Below are 15,268 nucleotides of genomic sequence, written 5' to 3' on the forward strand. Positions count from 1 at the left end.
ATACTATCAGCTTACCAAGAGAAACCACAACTGTCTTTGAAGAAAAATAGAACCATCCAAAACATCTACAAATTCTCCTCTAAAAAGAAGAGTAACCAATCACAAATTGTAAGGCATGCTAAAAAGTGGACCAAATACTGAAAAGGAAAAAACTGGAAATATAAATAGGCCCAATGGAGACTCAAATACTGGAGTTACTGACAGAGTCTTAAAAAAAAGCGGCGGGGGGGGGGGGTACTTCCCTGTTGGTCCAGTGGCTAAGACTCCAAGCTCCCAATGCAGGGGGCCTAGGTTTGATCCCTGGTCAGGGAACTAGATCCCACAGGCTGCAACTAAGAATTTGCATGCCACAACTAAAGATCCTGCATGCCGCAACTAAAAGATCTCGCATGCTGCAACTAAAAAAAAAAAAAAAGATCCCTCATGCCTCAATGAAGATCCCACACACTACAACTAAGACCCAGAGCAGCCAAATAAATAAATAAAATATTTTTTTTTTACAAAAAGGGAATCAAATGGACATTTTAGAAGTAAAATGTATGAGAAAAACTGCACCCAAAAAAGGAGAAAGTTGAAATACTGTACAGGTTTTACATTGTTTGAGAAGTGGTAAAAGTGCTCATTTAAGTTAACTATAGTAAGTCAAGAATATATAGTACAATCTCTACGATAACAATTAAAATAATAATAAAGGACTGTATAACCAAAAGGTAAATTGTGAGAAAAAATATATTAATCATATCTTCTAAATTGCTGTAATCTGACGCTTTTGACAGCTAGGGCCTTGCTAACAGGAAGAGACTATACTCCCAGAGCTAGCTAATTCCTAGAGAGAAAAAACAAGCACTTCTTTCATATACAAACCACAAATCCAGAGCTTGTATCTCCAATGACTTCACACTATGAGCCCCTACACCATATTCTAATCACCACAGGGCCGAGAGCCAGACAACTAGGGACAGCCCCTCTACCCACGGCCTGCTGAAATTAAAGTAGTTAATCCAAAACTTGCTTACCCTGCTTCACTTGTTTATTCCCACAGAAACCACAAGGCTCTTGCCCATGCTTTTTCCCTTGCTTTCTCACTTATACCAGTGCTTCCCCAAGTGGCCCTCTCTGGCATGGCATGCCCTCTTCTCTTGGAATCTATGAGTATAATAAACTATCTTTTCTTTTTTTTTTAAAGACTTATTATTTTATTTATTTTTGGCTACATCGGATCTTAGTTGTGCAGCACTCAGGCTTCCCTCTAGTTGTGGTGTACAGGCATAGTTGCCCCACGGCATGTGGGATCTTAGTTCCCTGACTAGGGATCGAACCCGTGTCCCCTGCATTGAAAGGGGGATTCTTTACCACTGGACCATCAGGGAAATCCCTAAACTATCTTTTCAATGGCAGTTGTTACCTGGTCTTTGGTCTTTCCATACCTGAATTAAAACCTATATTTTAAAACAAATAAACACTTGATTAATTCAAAAGATGGCAAGAATGAGGAATAAAGAAAGAACAGATAGGACAAACAAAAATCAAACAGGAAAACAGACTTATGCTCAACTATGTTAGTAACAGCATCAAATATAGATGGGCAAAACACTCCAATTAAAACAGAGATAGAGAAAAAGCTCCATGACATTGGTCTTGGCAGCAATTTTCTGGATATGACACCCAAAGCACAAACAACAAAAGCAAAATTAAGTAAGTGGGACTGCATCAAATTAAAAAGCTTCTGCACAGCGAAAGAAACAATCAACAAAATGGAAAGGTAATCTATGGAATGGGAGAAAATATCTGCAAATCATGTATCTGATAAGGGGTTAATATCCAAAATATATACAGAACTCATAAAACTCAATAGCAAAAAACAAACAAACAAAAACAAAAAACCAACCTAATTAAAATATAGGTAGAGGACCTGAATAGACATTTTTTCAAAGACAACGGATGTCAACAGGTACAGGAAAATATCACTCATCATTAGGGAAATGCAAATCAAAACCACAATGGTATGTCACCTTCACCTTACGCCTGTCAGAATGGCTATTATGAAAAAGACAAGTGATAACAAGTGTTGGCAAGAGTGTGCAGTGGTCATAAACTGGTATGGCCACTATGGAAAACAGTATGGAGGCTCCTCAAAAAATTAAAAATAGAACTACCATATGATCCAGCAATCCTACTTCTGGATATATATCCAAATGAATTGGAACTGCGATTTGAAGAGATATCTGCACCTCCATGTTCATTACAGCATTATTCACAATAATCAAGACATGGAAACAACAATATCTTGAAGTGTCCATCAAAGGATAAATGGATTAAGATGTAGTGTGTGTCCATACAAACAACAGAATATTATTCAGCCATGAAAAAGAAGAAAATTCTGCTGTTTGCAACAACCTGGATGAAACGTGAGGGCATCATGCTATGTGAAATAAGTAAGACAGAGAAAGACAAATACTGTTTATTATCACTTATATGCGGAATCTAAAAAAGCTGAACTCAGAGAAACAGAGAATAGAGTGATGGTTACCAGGGGTTGGGGGTAGGGAAGATAATGGCCAAAGGGTACAAGTTATAAGATTAACAAATTCTGGGAATCTAATGTACAACATGGGGATTACAACTAATAATACTTTATTATATACATGAAAGCTGCTAAAAGAGTAGATCATAAATGTTCTCACTACAAAAAGGAAATGGTAATTATGTGGCAGGATGGAGGTGTTAGCTAATGATATAGTAGTAATCATTTTGCAATATATAAATGTATCAAATTAACACACTATACACCTTAAACTTACACAATGTTATATGTCAATTATATCACAATAAAGGCGGAAAAAAATTTGTGGGGGAAAAAACAACAAAGATGAGAAATACTTTAGAATAAAGTTCCAGAAATAATAAATGAAAAGGAAAAAGAAATACACTACATAAGCATTAACCAAAGAAAGCTATCATTAATATCAAAGTAGATTTTAGGGCTTCCCTGGTGGCGCAGTGGTTGAGAGTCCGCCTGCCGATGCAGGGGACGCGGGTTCGTGCCCCAGTCCGGGAAGATCCCACATGCTGCGGAGCGGCTGGGCCCGTGAGCCGTGGCCGCTTAACCTGCGCGTCCGGAGCCTGTGCTCCGCAATGGGAGAGGCCACAACAGTGAGAGGCCCGCGTACCACAAAAAAAAAAAAAGTGGATTTTAAAGCAAGAAATACTAAGAAAGGTAAAGAGTGGAATTTTAATGATAATGGGACAATTCAACAAGATACAATAATCCTAAATTTGTACATTCCCAGTAACATAGATCAGAAATGTATAAAGTAAAACAAGATGCAGCTAAAAAGCAAATTAGATAAATCCACTATCAGTGGAGATTTTTAAATACCTTTCAGTTACTGATAGAACACACAGACCAAAAACAAACTAGTAAAATCAGAAAGGACCCAAAAGATCTGAAGAATATAACCAACAAATGTTACCTACTTGACATACATAGATAATCACGCCCAATAAACTGCAGAATATATATAATTTTCCAGTGCACATACTAGAAGAAAATATTCACAAAACATATATTGATTGACCAAGTATCCTGGAAATTCTACAAACTCAATTTAAAAAGAAAGCCTGATTTTCAAAAAATGGGCAAAGTATTTGAACAGATACTTCCAAAGATACGTGAATAATCATTAAGTCTATGAAAAAGAGCTCAACAACATCAATCAGCAGGGAAGTGTACATTAAAACCTAACTGAAATACAATTACACACCCATCAGAATAACTCAAATTAAAATGACTGTCAACATCTATTGCTGGCAAGGATATGGAGCAAAAAGAATTCTCATACACTGTAGATGGGAATGTAAACTTTCTACTTAGTGAAAAAGTCTGGCAATTGGCATAGAACTAAACATACACCTGCCCTATGATCCAACAACTCCAACAAATCTTAGGTATTTACTTAAAAGAAATGAAAAATTGGGTCCACAAAAAGACTTGTAAATCAAGACTTTAAATCAAAAAAGGTTATAAAAAACAAAGGACATTATTTATTAATAAAGGTTCAATACAGCAAGAAAATATAACAATTATAAACATTTACACACCTATGGACAGATCAGTAAGTATATACAGTTCTACAATAATAGTTGGAGACTTCAATAACCCACTCATAATAAAGCAGAGGACAACCAGACAGAAGATAAGCAGGGAAATGGAGGACTTAACACAATAAACCAACTAGAACTAACAGAATACGCATTCTATACACAACAATAGAATACACATTCTTCTCAAGTGCACATGGGACATTTTTCAGGAAAGACCATATGTTATGCCAAAAATCAAGTCTCAGTAGATTTTAAAAGATAGATATCATACAAAGTATCTTCTCTGACCTCAATGGGATAAAGTCAGAAATCAGTAACGAAAATGGAAAAATGGAAAATTCACAAAATTGTAAAAATTAAACAGCACACTTTTAAACAACCAATGTATCAAAGAAGAAGTCACAAGGCATATTAGAAATACTGAGAGCTGAATTAATACAAAAATACAACATATCAAAACTTATGGAACCAAGTGAAAGAGTGCTCAGGAGGAAATTTATAGCTATAAACACATTAAAAAGAAAAGAAAGATCTCAAATTAACCTAACTTTACAACTTAAAAGCCAGAAGAAGAAAAACAAACTAAACACAAAGCTAGCAGAAGGAAGGAAATAATAAAGATTAAAGCAGAGATAAGTGAAAGACTCAAAAAATAGAGAAAATAATTGAAACCAAAAGTTGGTTCTTCAAAAAGATCAACAAAATTGATAAACCTTTACCTACACACACTAAGAAAAAAGAGAAGACCCAAATTACTAAAATTAGAAATGGAAGTGGGAACATTACTACTGATACTACAGAAATGAAAAGCATTATAAGAGAGTACTATGCCAACAAATTAGACAAAATGGGCAAATTCCTAAAAACAAAACCTACCAAGACTAAAGGATGAAAAAATAGAAAACCTGAATAATATTACTTATTATTATTACTTACTATAACTAGTAAAGAGATTGAATAAGTCATCAAAAATTTCCCAAAGGGCTTCCCTGGTGGCACAGTGGTTGAGAATCTGCCTGCCAATGCAGGGGACGTGGGTTCATGCCCCAGTCCGGGAAGATCCCACATGCCGCGGAGCGGCTGGGCCCGTAAGCCATGGCCGCTGAGCCTGCGCGTCCGGAGCCTGTGCTCCGCAACGGGAGAGGCCACAACAGTGAGAGGCCCACGAACCCCCCAAAAAAAAAAATTTCCCAAAAAAGAAAAGTCCTGGACCCACTGGGCGCTTAAATGAGAAAACAACCTGATTAAAAAAATGAGCCAAAGACCTTAACAGAGGTCTATATAGCAGGTATATATCTGTATATATCAAAGAATATATACAGGTGGCAAATAAGCATTTGTAAAGATGGTCCACATCATATATTATCAGGGAAATGGAAATAACAATGCGATAACACTACATACTAATTAGAATGGCCAAAATCTGAAACACTGATAGCACCAAAGGTTGGTTAGGATGCAGAACAACATGAACTCTCATTCACTGCTGGTAGGAATGCAAAATGGTACAGCCACTTCAGAACATTGTTTGGCAGTTTCTTACAAAATTAAACATACTCTTACTTATCCAGCAATAGCACTTGGTATTTGCTTAAAGGAACTGCAAACTTAACGTCTACACAAAAACCTGCACACAGAGCTTTTTTCAGGGCAGTGAAAATACTCTATATGATACTATAATGATACTTGTCATTATACATTTGTCCAAACCCAAAGAATGTACAACACTAAGAATGAACCCTGATATAAACTATGGTGAGTATGCTACGTCAATGTAGGTTCATCAGAACATAATTCATTGAACAGTACAAAACATTGCTAAACAAAATTAAATAAGACCTAAATGAATGTTTAGAAAGACATGCTGTGTTCATGGACTGTAAGACTTAATACTGTTAACATGCCAATACTACCAAACATGATCTACAGATTTAAACAATCCCTATCAAAATTCCAACAGGCTTTTTCACAGAAATGGAAAAGCTACTCTTTAAATTCATACAGAATTGAGAGGGGTCCCAAATAGCCAAAACTGTCCTTCAAGAGAATAATAAAGTTATTCCTGATCTCAAACTCACTACAAAGCTACAGTAATCAAAACATGCTAGTATGCTAGTGTGGTACTAGCATAAAGACAAATGGAATAGAACAAAGAGTTCAGATATAAATGTATACAATATGGCCAAGTGATTTGACAAGGATGTCAAGACAATTCAGTGGGGAACACAGTCTCTTCAACAGATAGTACTGGGACAACTGGATTTCCATATGCAAAGAATGAAGTTGGACCTCCACCTCACAACATATACAAAAATTAACTCAAAATGGATCAATTACCTAAATAGAAGAGTTAAGACCATAAAACTCTTAGAAGAAAACACAGGGGTAAATCTTTATGACCTTGGATTTGGCTATGAATTCTTAGACATGATAGCAAAAGCATGAGCAACGAAAGAAAAAATAGATAAACTGGACTTCATTCAAAGTTTAAACTTTTGTATATCAAACGACATTATCAAGAAAGAGAAAAGATAAACTACAGAATGCAAGAAAATATTTTCAAATCATGTATCCAATAATTTAATATTCAAAATACATAAAGAACCCTTACAACTCAACAACAAAGAGACAAAAAACCCAACTTTTAAAACAGGCAAAAGACTTGAACAGACATTTCTCCAAAGAAGATACACAAGTGGCCAATAAGCACGTGAAAAAATGCTCGACATATGTTATTAGGGAAATGCAAATCAAAACTACAAGATACTACTGCAGGCCTAGTAGGATGGCTAAAATCAAAATAACAGACAATAATAGGCATTTGCAAGGACATGGAGTAATTGGAACACTGGTACATTGTTGATGGGAATGGAAATGAAGCAGCCACTCTGGTGCAGTTTGGCAGTTCCTCAAAAAGTTAAACATAGAATTACTATGTAATTCAGTATTTTCACTTCTAGGTACATACCAAAATTTGAAAACAGGGACTCAAATAGATACTTGTACACCAATGTTCATTGTAGCATTTATTCACAATAGGCAAAAGGTAGACACAATCTAGTGCCCATCAACAGAGGAATGGATAAACAAACCATGGCATATACAAACAATGGAATATTATTTAGCTATAAAAAGGAATGAAGTACTGATACATGCTACAACATCAAAGACCCACCAAGTGATTATGCTACACATTATGCTAAGTGAAATTAGCTATACATGCAAGTACAAATATTGTATGATTCCACTTATATGAAATATCTAGACTAGGCAAATTCATAGAGACAAAAAGTAGATTAGAGGTTACCACCAGCTGGGTAGAGGGGGAAATGAGGAGTTATTGATAATAGATATAGAGCTTCTGTTTGGGGTGATGAAAAAGTTTTGAAAATAGATAGTGGTAATGGTTGTGAACATTGTGAGTACAATTAATGCCACAAATTGTACACTTAAAAATGGTTAAAATGACAAATCTGGTGTTTTGGGGGTTTTTTTAAGTACAAAATACACACATACGCACACAAGAAAAAAAACTTTGGTACATATCCTTCTGCCAAATAATAATCCTAGATTTCCACAAAACTAAAACTGACTCTGTATGGAACTTTACAGAAGTCAGTGTTCTGCAATATTTAACTCTATAGCAATGCAAGTCATATGACTCCTAAAAACAGTGTGCTAAAAATTCTAAACACTAAGTCAAAGTAAAATAATATTCGTTTCCATTTTTTCAATCCAAGAAACTCAATAAATAAAGCTATTTTCATATTATACACACACACACCTATGCAAGTGACTATATAATGGACTATGGCCTCTGTCTGTCTCTTTGTATTATTGTTTTTCATTTTGCCAGGACTGGATTTTAAGTAAATCCTGGTCACTGACATTAAGCCTTTAACACTTACAAAATACACTGCTCCAAAGCTTCCATGGCCAATTTCTCTGAGATCTGTGAAGAGCTTCTCTGGATCTTCTTTGAAGAAGAGCTCTGCAATTTCAGGGTCCTTCAGGCTGCCCGCACGGTTAGTTGATGGCATCCTGCTGGGCAATCAGCTGTCTGATTCTAATTTTATATTGCTATCCCAATCCTTGGTTCATCTGTATGAATGAAGCCACGCTGGCATAAACTATTGTAGAGAAATAAGAAAAGAAAAAAGTCAGGAAAACCAAAAGCTGCTAAGAATAATTAGTATAAGATCATTTTCTGATAGCATATATAAAATTATCTCAGGCCTAGAATTTCACTGAGAAGGAAGTGTGATCTACTAGTGCAGTAGTTCCTAAATCTGGCTCATCATCACGATCACCTGTGGTGCTTAAAAAAATGAGTCCTACTATACATAGAGTATTACTGTACATATACTTTTAAAAATTAAATAAATCTTTATATCTTGGAAGGCTTATCTAATCCTTATCTAATTCTGAGGTAGTGAGCCCATTGGCAAAAGAGATAATAGAACACACAAACCATTAAAAAAACATGCATGACAACTTAAGATGTACCAGTAATAGGTTTCTAACAACAGGAAGATTCCCATCTATTAATGATTTTCAAATATAAAAAAATACACGAAGGATTTAACTCAGTTAGCTGTCTTTCTTTTCCTTTCAGATACCATATGCCAGCGTTCAATCAACTCTAACACAAACATTACAAAGAAAAATGCAGTAGGAGAAAGTAATGAATTTAATGCAGACAACTGCTTCCCCTGTAAACCTGATTCACATTAAAATATGGCCTTTATCAAATCTGCTGCATTAGATAAGTAGACATTACAGATAACCAATAAATTCCCTGGTGGTTCTGCTATCAGTTCCTCTATATCAGATACCCAATTTAAAAAATGGCTGTCATTACTGAGAAACTTCAGAATCTAGGTTCTGGAATGTTACTACCTGGATATGAATCCTAGCAACACTATTTATAAACTGCGAACTTGAGTAGCCTTATTTTCCTAATCTGTAAAGTGAAAATAATATCCTACCTAATACAGTGGTTGTGAAGGTTAAATTAGTTAATAAATACAAGCATAGACTAGTACTCAGGCATAGTAAGCACTACATTAAATGTCAGCTATTTTAACCTAAATAAATTCACCAATCAAAAAAAAAAGAAAACCCTCCAAAATGTATTTCATTTGCCTCCTAATTGATTTCATTAGACTCTAGTCAATTCTCCCCCACTTCACACAACTTTTAAGCAGGTAACTACTGGTCTCATTTTTAATGAAGTCAACTGAACCAATTTTAATTTTTGGTAGAAAACTTCTTTGTAACTACATTAAACATATTTACATGTCTTTTGTACCTCCTTAAATTAACACTCCACTGCAATAAAAACATTTAAATTATTAATTTGTATTTCATTTCTAACACACTTTCTAGGCTGCTCCGTATACATTTACCAATTTTCCTGCTCTGCAAGTTCCCTGCAAAGTGTTTCAATTATAGTTCTAAGAATATGTGATCATAGAAGATTGAAGTAAATTCCATAAAATGTATTATTATTCAATTAATCCACCTATTTTTAAAAAACCTGCAGTGTTACTTAAGACTTATTTAAGAACTCTGAATGATCAAGTTATAGTACCTTTATTACAAGAATTATTTTACATTAAAATTCTCTAACCAGTTCCATGATTTGCATATTCCTATCTGCCTAACAAATTCCCACTCGAAATCTTTCAAGATTTAGATTAAATGTAATGTGTAAAATTTTAACTAGACAGGTAGGCACAATGTGTCTCATTCATCTTTATATTACCTGTCTACATCCTACACACCTCCAACAGTTAATATTACATAAATATTTGTTGAACTAAAAGAATACACTTAATTCTTCTCTAACACCCCTTAAAATGATTTCGTTTCCACAAATATTTACCAAATAGTATACATGAGAATATGATATGCGAAATATTAAAGTTAATAGTAGAGAAATAGAGTAAATTCATAAAATCCAGAAAATCAGAGAAAAAAGAAATGAAGGAACTGGAAAATCTGCTGTACCAAATACCAAAAGATAATACAAATCTATTGCTATCAGTAGAATGTTAAAATAAGACAAGTAAACCATTAATCTAAAAGAGTCCAGAAACAAACCCATGTATGTGTATCTCGGAATTCAGCATACAATTAAAGGAGAAGAAATAAATTTTGTTAAGAAAACTAAGAACCCATTCGGAAAAAATTATAAAAATTATATAATGATATCCCTATCACATACCTTACATAACCATTACTGCTAAATGGCTTAAACAAACCTCTCAAATCAATGAAGAAAAAAAAGTATTTGATAAAATAAGTGTTGCCGGGAGACCCCAATAGCTATTTGGAAAAAAATAAAATAACACCTGTTCCTCAAACTGTAATATCAAAATTACATATGGGTCAGAAATGCAAAAATTAGAAAAATGAAACTATATAAGTACTAGTAGGAAATGTAAGTTCCTCTGTAATCAGGGAATGTAGAAACTTTCCTAACTATGATCCAAATCCAAAACAATAAGGAAAAAGACAGATATATTTAACAGGTTAAAAAAAAAAAACTTGGGAGAAGGGGCCATGGAAAAACACACTCCAGACAAAAAGGACAAATTATAAACTTGGAAAAAAATGTCTGAAACTTACGTTTACAAAGGGTTACTATTCCTAATATGTAAAGAATTTCAAAAAAACAAACAAAAAAAGACAATAACCTGACATTCTTACATTCTTAATTGGTAGTTTCTAAAAACAGCACCCCCCCCCCCAAGAAAACACCACCACCAACAACAACAACCTGGAGGAGATATGGGTGGGTGGGTGGAAGGAAGGAAGGAAGGAAGGAAGGGAGGGAGGGAGGGAGGGAGGGAGGGAGGAAGGAAGGAAGGAAGAAAAGAAACAACCATGAAATCTATGAAAATACATTCAACATCACTCAAAGTATAAGAAATACAAATTAAAACTATCCTAAGATTTCATTTTGTACCTATCAGAATGGCAAAAATTCACCACACACTGATGGTGGGGTGGAAGAGAAATCTGCACTCTCATATAGTAGCCGTGGTAATGCAAAAACAGTACAAAACCTGTAGAGAAAAATCTAGCAAAATCAAATATGCACTTACCATTTCACACAAAATTCCCACTTAAAGAATCCATATCAAAAACACTTATACAAAATATAAGAAATGATAAATGTACAAAGTGAGGAACTAGGGGAATCCCCTGGCAGTCCAGTGCTTAGGACTCCTCACTTCCAACTGCAGGGGGCCCGGGTTTAATCCCTGGTCAGGGAACTAAGATCCCATAAGTCATGCAGATGTCCAAAAAAATAAAAAGATCAAAAAAAAAACAAAGTGAAGAACTGGAACTCATTACCTTGTTGATGGGAATTTGAAATGATACAACCGTTCTGGAAAACTGCTTAACAGATTCTTATCAAGTTAAATAAATATTTATTATGAGATGGAACAATTCCTTAACTAGTTATCACTTACTCAAAAGTAATGAAAACAAAGGCACACAAAAAGACTTGTACACAGCAGCTTTATTCATAATAGCCCCAAACTGCATATAATACAAATGTCTATCAACAAATATATGTATAATAAAATTGTGATACATTCACACAATGAAATTCTTTTCACAGCAATAAAAAGGAATAAAACTACTGATCCATGCAGCAACCCAGATGAATTTCAAAAGCATTATGCTCCAGCAAAAAAAACCAGAAACCAAACAGTAAAAACTGTATGATTCCCCTGAAAAATTCTCAAATAGGCAAAACTAGTATTGCGACAGAGTCACTGTTGTTTGGGGTCAGTTGGGGGAAGAAAAGGGGAACTGACCATGAAAGGGCTCACAAGGACTTTCTGGCGTAACAGAATCTTCTATTACCTTGACTGCAGCAGTGAATTACTCTTGTCAAAACTCCAACTATATTAAAACAGATGCCTTTATGTATATTATACCTCAATTAAAGTAATAACTTAAAAAAATTAATGTCTTAAAATCTAAGATAAATATATGTAGGGATTTCGCTGGTGGTCCAGTGGTTAACACTCCACGCTCACAATGCCGGGGGCCCGGGTTCGATCCTTGGTCAGGAACTTAAAATCCCACATACCGCAAGTAGAGAAGCCCACGTGCCGCAACGAAGACCCAGCACAGCCAAATATTAAAAATTAATTTTAAAGATATATATATATGTATATATAAATATATAAATATATGTGTATATATACATATTTATATAAGATATATATATAGCAAATTTATAAACAAGGTATGGAAGGATGTGTATTAAAATGTTATTATTTTCTCTGATAAAGTAGGGCTGTGAAGAACATTACTTGTTAACCTAGACATCTATATTACCTGAATTTTTACAGCAACCACTTTCAACGTTTTAAAAAATTTTAAATTTGAGAAAAATAAAATAGAATACTTTTTAAACTAGAAGAATACATACTCCGAATAGAGAGAACATCCAAAAGGCTATTAGTATTTTAACTTACAAAAGACTAATGCATTAAAAAAATCTGTATATCAAAAAATTGAGTTGAACGCAAAAACTGAAACATCCAGAGCACCCAAAATTAAGCGTTATTATTATTCCTTAAAGATAGAGATATCATCCAAATCACTAATCAAATACCTAATCCACCAAAATATAAATGGCCAAAGGATATATATCAACATGCCATAAACAGGCAATACAAATGATTGGGGAGAGAAGTCAAAACTTGAAGAATAATGGGTATGGCCACAAGTTTTCTGATTCCATTTTCCTCCTTTATCTCCCGTCTCTGACAGAAGAGTGTGGCCTCAGTTACAAAACTATGTTCAGGGTGCTGACAAGAAAACACTTAAAGAAATTATCCCCCTGTCCAAAGGACCAGGAAAAGGGAACCCTGTGATCTGGAGATTGTGGGGGGAAATGCCTTCTTTTGGTCTTTTCTTTTCTCTCCTCAGCCATAGAATTGCACTGCCCCAGTAACAGAAAAACCCGATGAGAAAACCAATCTCTCTGGCCAGAAAAACTGGGAAAACAGACTCTCTGTCATCCAAAAAGTATTAGGGGAATTCCCATTATTTTTTTTCCTCCTCTCTCTTCTTTCCCCACTTCACTTAAGGGCAGCCCCAGTTATGGCGAACTGTACAATGCAGAGGTGTAAAAGCTCTGAGAGAAACCTGTCTTTCTGGAACTGGGAAAAAGGCCACTGGAAACTGAAGAGTATGGGGGAAATCATGGAGAGGAGAGAGCTGGAAAAGAGATCCCCTAATTCTGTGTACAAACCAATACAAATAATGATTTACGTTTGTGTAAAACAGTCTCAAAGAGGTGCAGCAAAGGCTACGCTAAAGAGAACTAATCTATGATATAAACCACTGCCCAAGTCCCAGACTATCACTGAGAGGCACAATGCAGGGCAAATCCAAAGAGCACAACAAAGCTTTGTAAACAGAACTGATATTAGAGCCACCACCCACAGAAAGTGAGACAACTTGCCATCTAAACTGGTAGGTGTCTGCTAAAACAAACAAACAAATCAACACTCTCCAGAGGACAGTAACAGGATCAGAAATGACAATACTCAAAATGTCCAAGATAAAATCCAAAATTACTCTACATGCAAAAACAAATAAAGACACAAAACAGACACACACACACACAACTGGAAAATGTGACAAATTATCAAGGGAAAAGAGGACCAACAGATGCTTATTTTGAGATGATGCATGTTGGAATTATCACACAAAGACTTTTTTTTTTTTTTTTGGCTGCATTGGGTCTTCGTTGCTGTGCTCGGGCTTTCTCTAGTTGCAGCGAGTGGGGGTTACTATTTGTTGCGGTGCATGGGCTTCTCGCTGTGGTGGCTTCTCTTGTTGTGGAGCCCAGGCTATGGGTACATGGGCTTCAGTGCACGTGGGCTCAGTAGTTGTGGTGCATGGCCTTTAGGGCACGCGGGCTTCAGTAGTTGTGGTGTGTGGGCTCAGTAGTTGTGGCTCGTGTGCTCTAGAGCACAGGCTCAGTAGTTGTGGTGCACGGGCTTAGTTGCTTCATGGCATGTGGGATCTTTCCAGACCAGGGATCGAACCCGCGTCCCCTGCACTGGCAGGCAGATGCTTAACCACTGCGCCACCCGGAAAGTCCCTGGTCAATTGATTTTTGACAAAGGTACAACACAGAAAAAAGATAATCTTTTTTGAAAAACGGTGTCATAGCAACTGGACATCCATATGTATAAAAATGAACTCTGACTCATACCTCATACCTTACAGAAAAATTAAGTCCAAACATGGTTCATTTATCTCAATGTTAAAAAGTTAATGCTACAAAACGTTGAGAAGAAATCACAGGAGAAAATCTTTGTAACCTTAGGTTAAAGAGTTCTTAGATTTGACACCAAAAGTATAATCCATAAAAGTCAAAACTGATCATTTGGACTTCATCAAAATCAAAAACTTTTACTCTTGCAAAGGACACTTTTAAAAGAAAAGAATGAAGTCAAGCCAAAGACTGGGAAACATTATTTCAAGTCACATATCTCAAAATAGATAAAATATATAAATATATAAAGAACTCTCAAAACTCAATAATGGAGTACAGAGATGCATACTTGAATGATAAAACTATAAAGAAACTCCCAGATGTTATCACTATAAAGGTCATGATAGGACTTCCCTGGTGGCGCAGTGGTTGAGAATCCGCCTGCCGATGCAGGGGACACGGGTTCGTGCCCCGGTCCGGGAAGATCCCACATGCCGCAGAGCGGCTAGGCCCGTGAGCCATGCGCGTCCGCTGAACCTGCGCGTCCAGAGCATGTGCTCCGCAATGGGAGAGGCCACAACAGTGAGAGGCCTGCGTACCGCAAAAAAAAAAAAAAAAAAAAAAAAAAATCATGATAGTGGTTACTTTAGGGGAAAGGGGGAGTTGTGATTGGGAAGAGACACATGGAGGAAATTCTGGACTGGCTGGCAAAGTTCTATTTCTTGCCTTAGATATGGGATTTCATTTACAATAGTTCATTAAACAAATTCATTTATTTTGTGAATTTTCTATATCTGTGTTTGATTTTACTCCCCCAAAACTTAGCTACTGATAGCCTACTGTTGAACAGAAGCCTTACTGATAACATAAAGTCAATTAACACATACTTTGTATGTTATATAC

The 15,268-nt window shown here is 35.7% G+C and overlaps 1 protein-coding gene across 2 annotated transcripts in view; it reads right to left on the minus strand.

The window, feature by feature from the left end:
• The window catches only part of TAOK1 (TAO kinase 1), a 145,945-nt gene that overhangs the window by 84,826 nt on the left and 45,851 nt on the right, over positions 1 to 15,268 (minus strand). Inside the window, exon 1 of one of the 2 annotated variants that reach the window (XM_029210721.1) lies at positions 8,013 to 8,218. In XM_029210721.1, the coding sequence (XP_029066554.1) occupies positions 8,013 to 8,144 (132 nt within the window). In that variant the 5' untranslated portion in view covers positions 8,145 to 8,218. Of the gene's footprint in view, positions 1 to 8,012; positions 8,235 to 15,268 lie in introns of those variants that run through there. The other variant, XM_029210720.1, reaches the window with a different exon arrangement.

The sequence above is a fragment of the Monodon monoceros genome, unplaced genomic scaffold, assembly GCF_005190385.1.
Source record: "Monodon monoceros isolate NGI ecotype Baffin Bay Population unplaced genomic scaffold, NGI_Narwhal_1 Super_Scaffold_9, whole genome shotgun sequence".
NCBI lineage: Eukaryota > Metazoa > Chordata > Mammalia > Artiodactyla > Monodontidae > Monodon > Monodon monoceros.